Raw genomic sequence first — 7,077 nt, 5'->3', positions numbered from 1 at the left:
AACAAAGCAAAGCAGTGGCTGCAGAGCTGCCCCAAGGCCCCACACTGGCTTACCTGAAGGCCCTTTAGCCAGGCCATCCATGCCAAGCCTTCCCCCCTCCCCAGGGGAGCCACATCCCTTCACTAACCTGCTTTCCAGTTCTGTTCTCCATTGTGCATTCAGGACAAGAAAGTTAGTCTGTGCGACCATGGTAAAAAAAATACCAGAAATTCAGACCTTCCAACTTCTCACAAAAAAAGTCTCACAAAGTTAGAAGTAGTCCCACAGACTATTTTTTTGCCTTGCACATGTCAGTTGAGAATGGAGGAGGTAAGCAGGTTAGTGAAGGGATGTGGCTGCCTTGGGAGGGGGGGTGAGGGACCCACGTGTATTTGTTTGTGAGAGGGGGGAGATGGAGCATTGCTGCCAGCCCTGGTTAACTCCCCCCTCTCTCTCCCTCCCTCCCCCCTCTCTCTCCCTCCCTCCCCCCCTCTCTCTCACTCACTCTCTCTCTCACACACACACACCATTTTTTCTTTGGGATCCCAGCACAGATGCCCCTCCCAGGATCGCAAGGCTGAAGGCTTTGGATTGAGCCTTTTGGGGATGTGTTTGTGGTGCTGCAATCCCAATAAAGATTGGCAGGAAAAGGGGGTGGATTTTCCTGCAGCCTGTCCTTTCTTTGGGATCGCAGTACAGACACTCCCTCCCAGGATTGCAAAACTGAAAGCTTTGGATTGAGCCTTTTTGTGGGGGTGGGGGTGTCTGTACTCCAATTCCAATAAAGAATGATTGGCAGGAGAAGGGGGGTGGATTTTCCTTCAGTTGTCCTTTCTCCATTCTCTTTGACAGCCATCTGGTTTCCAATGGGGTGAGGGGAAGGAATCCATGTTTTTCCTCCCTGTGCATGGATTTCCACCCCTTCATTGGAAACCAGGTGGCTGTCAAAGAGAAGGGAGCACGTGCCACGTGGGCTTTTCCAACCACCAAAGAAGGAACAGGCACACACACACACACACACACACACACCCAAAAGGCTCAATCCAAAGCCTTCAGCCTTGCAATCCTGGGAGGGGGCATCTGTGCTGCGATCCCAAAGAAAGGACAGACTGCAGGAATATCCACCCCAAAAGGCTTGGAGCTCCCCCCCCCACATGCCTGCCAGCCAAAACCTCCCAGAAGGCTTTTGCTGGCAGGTGAGCGGGGGTGGGGGAGCTATGAGCCATCTCGCCTGCAGGCAGAGCTGATTCTGCACCTTCTACATTTTCCTGGGCAGTCATGTACTAGCCCGCCCACCCGCCTGTCTTGCCTTACATAAATTGGTCTGGAGTGGGGAAGGGCTGTTCCTTTGCTCAGCTTACGCATGGTTCCACATCTGCAGCTGATCTCTTCCTGGCCAAAAGAGTGCCTTTTCGGTCCCAACTGGGCTTCTGGAAGAGAGTGGCCAAAGCGGCTTCACTCTCCTCCTGCCAGCCGAAGGAAAAGCCCCAGGGATACAAAGTCAATTGCCTCACAGTGCGGCCAGTAATTATCCTGTCAAGCGGCTACAGCTGATTCAAGTGCCGATCGGAACAGAGATAAGTGCAGAAAATCAGCGTCAACGCGGCAGCTTGGCTCATGTAGCAGCGGCTGGCTGGCTCACTCCCCAACAGCTGTAATCTGCGCTAAAAGCTGAGCAGTGACTTTCCGATAGAATGGACCAGGTTCTGTGTGAGCCACGCAGTACTTGTTGATCGCTCCCAGATGCCAACCGCTCCTTACCTATCTATTTTGCTACACTTAGCAGAGAGTTCAATTGTAATGCAGGACTGGCGATCTGGCCCCTCATGGGGTGGCTAATGTTAGACAGCCCCCTCTACAGCTGCCTCAATCCTTTTAATTTAGTAAGCCAATCAATGAATTTAAAATATCCAATATCTCCCCGGGGCTTTTCCTTCAGCTCCCAGGAAAACGTAGAATGCACAGAATCAGCTCTGCCTGAAGGCAAAAAGGCTTGGAGCTCCCTCTGTGTATCTGCCAACCAAAACCTCCAAGAAGGCTTCTGCTGGTGGGTGAGTGGTGGGCAAGCCAAGGGAGGGACTGTTCCAGTATAGGGCCCCCGGAAGCCCCAGTACAGGAAGGCATGTTAAATTCTTTCAACCGGTACACACATACCAGACAGGACCGGCTGAAACCCACTTCTGACCCACACCCATAATGAAGGTGAGCAACATTTTGAAATCAAAGACATCTTTGTTTCTAGAATCCATTGAGGGAAAACCCAATACCTAGTAGCATGGAAACATGCTACTCCCTTCCAAAAATGAGTGGGCGGACAAAAAACACATCACAAACCTTGCTAAAGTATTATAATGGATCTTTTTTGTCTTTATCTCTTATAGGTGGATCTATCTTTTTTTCTAAGAAGGGCAGTATGTCATATCCCTAATGTGATACTGCCATTCAAATGAAGAGGGGGGGAGCATGGGGATAAGATGTATTGTTATAACCTTTTTCCTGGCATCTAACACCCTGCAGTATTCTCACCTTCTTTGAAATGTAATAAGGAGGGAGAGCCATGTGGATTGTTTCAGTTTGCTGAGAGCGGAAGAAGATCCTGGGAATGGCTCCTTATCTGTTTCTCAAGACGGCCGTTACAATAAACATCTTCATACCTGTGGATTGGCTAAATCTACATTTGGACTAGAGGGAGGTGTTCTAAAGCCCTATTTCTAACTATATAGTTTGGGAGAGAATTTAGAATATGCTTCGCCTGTCCTGCTATCACTTCTCAATAAAAGGTTCCCTTTGAAATACCATGTTTCAAGAGTCTATACTTTCTTGGGAAAGGAGGAGAGGCAGGTAATTATACATGACGTTTTTGCCTTTGTGGAGAGGGAGTGGGTGTGGCCTGCACATGATGCATCTGGCACACGGGCTGACAGTTTGACACCCCTGGATTAGAAAGTCAAAAACAAAATGATACACACTCAGAGATGGCTGTACATAAAGAAACGAAAGTTGCATGATATCAAATCAGATCTTTGATATACTTAGCCTAGCAATATCAGTTCTGGGAGCAAGTCTCCAAGCTATCAAACTGATTTCTTTTCCATCATTTTCAGGGAATTCTGCAAGTAACTTAATCTGGGTTTTTCTTCACTACCATTCAGCAATTTCAGAAATGTGCATTAAAATGGCTCTAGCTTACAGTGTGGGCATATCCACTTCTGGAAAATATTAGGCAACATGGAAATAAATATTGATTTCTACTTCAAATTGCATGCCATCATCTCTACAATCCTGGAATGCTATTTCTTCTTTTCTAATAGTGGACTACTATTACACATAACCTCTTCAGAGCCAAGGTGGCGCAGTGGTTAAATGCAGCACTGCAGGCTACTGCTAGATCAGCAGGTCAGCAGTTCAAATCTCACCGGCTCAGGGTTGACTCAGCCTTCCATCCTTCCGAGGTGGGTAAAATGAGGACCCAGATTGTTGGGGGCAATATGCTGACTCTCTGTAAACCACTTAGAGAGGCCTGAAAGGCCTATGAAGCGGTATATAAGTCTACTGCTATTGCTATTGCTATTGCTATTGCTCTTCACAATACTTTGGTTTCTTTAACCTTCATCATTGGTAGCTTGGAACATTTTGGTTTTCAGTCTGCTAGTTACATTTTGTCACATATGGAAAGCATTGAGTCATTCACACTTTACTTCTTAACATTCAACATACAACAGTTCAAAATGGAATTCCAATGAAATATTCCTTTTGTTTCTCAGCTGCTTACCAGCCCAGTTAGCATATGTTTTAGGGTAGAAAATAAATGAAAGCAGATAACACCAATGATTTGTTTTACATGGAGTACAAAGGCATGGCAGTTGTTCCTGTTCCTGAATATGCAGGCTGTTACTTCCTTCCACCAGCATATAAAGCTTTTTAAAGCTTCAGTGAAATAGGGTGGATGATTGGAGGTTGCCCAGAAAGTGTAAAGCATAAAAAAGTTCTAGACTGGAGCAAAAAATTATACTTCAAATCTTTTAAAAAAACATATCTGTTTGTTAATGATTATACATTTAAACATATTTATTAATATATTTATATTTTGCAGGATACTCCATTTTTCTTTTTGTCATTTGCAATAATTGTCTATTACTTTGAGGTTTTCAAATTTAGAAATTCTGCATTACAGAGCAATAACACAGATCAGTATCTCCATTGTTTAAAGTATTACATTTTAAAGAAGAGCCAGAGTAGGGTACATTCTAATTTACATATAACAAAAATAATTGTTTTAAAATTTGTATTAGAACCATATACATTGTATAAAAATATTTTCACAATTAAAAAATATCCAAATAAGACATTTTTAAATAAAAATAAATGTTATTCTGGGTAAATCAATTTCAATTTCCCATCCCAAATTAATTTTGGTTATATATATTTCCAAAGAGGGATTTGTCACATTAACACTTTTTTCAAATAGAATGTCTAAATTGTGTTATAATTCTTTTTTCTAGTTTTATCTCAAGTGAGTTTAATAGTAATATTATTTACCACTCCTTAATGAAATATATTTATCAGTATGGCTTTATAGCCATGGTCATATATGTTACAAAATATATCATTAAAGACTGACCATATCTTTTTAGATTAACAGCTGCTCTCAGAAATTTATACATATATTTATATTAATATTGCCTTAATTTTTAAGGATGTTTCCATTTAAAATGTTTGTTTTTATCTGCAAAATAATTGTATTTAAGGCAAACAAACACTCGGCCACTTTAGGCATTGTGGCAAACTATTATTTATCATCTTAAGAGCTAAGCTAGGTGAGATGCTTAAATTCTTACAGACATCTCAATCTTCCTATAGTGTTGCTCAGATTATATTAGAACCTTTTACTTAAAGCCAAAGTAATGTCACACTTATCTAAATTAAATATTTATTGTTGAAAAAATGTAGTTTACATTAACTAAAATTTGTTTGCAAAAACAAGTTTCAGAATCCATAATTTTAAATTAGTTAATTGTTAAAATTTACCACAGTTTTATCAAGTTTGGATAAAATAGGAAGCTGCAATTAATCCTAAAGGGGGAAAATCCCCATATATATCCTCTTATATAATCATGCCAGAGAAAAACATGGAAACTTGGTACCATGCATACCTGAAATTCATTGTGTCTCATTTGCCACATAATAATTCATGATTTATTGTGATGACTATGATGAAGATATCTCATCCCATTTCAAGCTCTTATTTGAAAACTTTACTGTGGTGCTTAGAAATGAAATGGCATCAAGATAATAGCAGCTCGTGCATATTTCCCCTGCTCCCCCACCTTTAAAAATTCTCAATAGATTTGTGTCATTCTCCACATTATTTCTAGAACTTGGTTACAGCTGAGGCTGAATGTCCAAACACATAAAATGAAGAATATGTTCTAAGTTTTGTCTTATTGACATACCACAGGTGGCTGAAAAATGTACAAACTCATCTTGTTTGAGAATTGCTGAATGCAGGTACTAATCAGTTGTCTTCTCTCAGTATCTAGTCATTCAGTCATTTATTTTATGTAAGAGTCTCAGGACCAATACAAGACAGGAGTCTAAGTTGGTAAACTTCAGCATATTTCAGCATATATCATCATGTATGATATAAAGAGGGAATTGCGCATTTTGTGCTAACAGACTATAACAAATACAACTGCTTTTTTCTCATATGCATTATACTATAGCTGCCACTTCTTTTATTTCACTACAGATGTAGCAGATGTAATATATCAGGTTTTTTTTAAAAGAGAGGTTGAAAAGCTATTTGCAGTAGTTATAGCCAAAAAGAATTGGCTAATAAATCAATGGAGTAGACAGCTTGACACTCTACAAAAGTACTAAAAACACTTATAAAAGACAGGCCAATCCTTGTTTTATTCCTTTCCTTACAAAAGAAGAAGTTTCCTTTAATAGTAGTCTTCATAGTTCTTAGGGTTCAGACAATAAAGGATAGCACCCCCAAATGAAAATATAGTTGCACCCCAAGCCAGGCCATAGCCCCAGTTGAACTCATGGTATATTCTTAAGTTGACAGTTTCAATGAACTTGATTGGGTAAAGGACAAGACTGCATACCTGAAGAACCACTGGAAAAAAAAGAAGAGGGGGAGAAGGAGTCAGATATAACATGCCTCAATTATCTAATACAAATTCAACACAAAATCTTCAGGACATATTTTAAAATTAACATATGCCCCTTCCTAGATTAGAAACCATGTATTTCAATGTTCCGAATTAGAAATTTTCTTTTTACAAAGCCAGCAAAGTTGTTTTTATCAACAGCAATAAAATGACATTCTTAGTTGAAAATCATTTATAAAACTTCATATATTTGTAATATTTGTGTATTAAATCAGTTATAATTGGAAAGGATTGCAGAAAAGAATGCATTTAGGGAATGTTGAATATAAAAAATTCTAATACATAGTAGAACTATATAAAAATTCATATGGCATGAGAAGTTATGCCTGCTTGATACAAAAGTGCACAACTCTGATTATTGAAGAGTACTGAGGACTAGAGCAATACATAATTTGAAAATCCTAAATATTAATATTAAAAAATCCTAATGAATCATAGGAACTGCAGTTTTATTCTTATACATGCTACTTTTTCTGTTTTCACTAACAAATTAAAGATAGTAATTATTTTCTCAATTAATGCTAATAATACTAATAGTAATGCAGACTAATTATCAATCTAAAATTCCTATATGCTAAAACACTTTTACTGCATTTTCACTGATTATTCCAAAGGGGAATTTTGATTCACCCTCCTTGTCTTGTAAACTTCTTTAGGACTTACATTTAGGACAAACATTTAGGGCACGTTTGTACATAAACAGCAAGAGGGAAATTTCTACGACTTGTCTGACATTAAATTGTTTACAAAAGCTCCAGCATTGGCTGTTGTTACAGTATATTCCCATCTCAGTTAACCAAATTTATGATATGATACCATAAAGTAATACCAACCCTGGAGATATATATATATATATATATATATATATATATATATATATATATATATATATATATATATATATATATATATATATATA

General features: G+C 38.9%; 1 protein-coding gene across 1 annotated transcript in view; it reads right to left on the bottom strand.

Moving 5' to 3' along the window:
* Positions 1–4,018: 4,018 nt before the first annotated feature.
* TMEM47 (transmembrane protein 47) overlaps positions 4,019–7,077 on the bottom strand; it is a 46,190-nt gene continuing 43,131 nt past the window's right edge. The window contains exon 3 of the mRNA XM_014067951.2: positions 4,019–6,103. Coding sequence (XP_013923426.1) covers positions 5,925–6,103 — 179 coding nt within the window. The 3' untranslated portion in view covers positions 4,019–5,924. The remainder of the gene's footprint in view (positions 6,104–7,077) is intronic.

This window comes from Thamnophis sirtalis, unplaced genomic scaffold, assembly GCF_051295495.1.
Source record: "Thamnophis sirtalis isolate CommonGarterSnake01/CBP01778 unplaced genomic scaffold, rThaSir2_p1.2 scaffold_8, whole genome shotgun sequence".
In the NCBI taxonomy this organism is placed as follows: Eukaryota; Metazoa; Chordata; class Lepidosauria; order Squamata; family Natricidae; genus Thamnophis; species Thamnophis sirtalis.
Note: the sequence above shows the minus strand (reverse complement) of the source record. Positions and strands in the feature narration are given on the sequence as shown.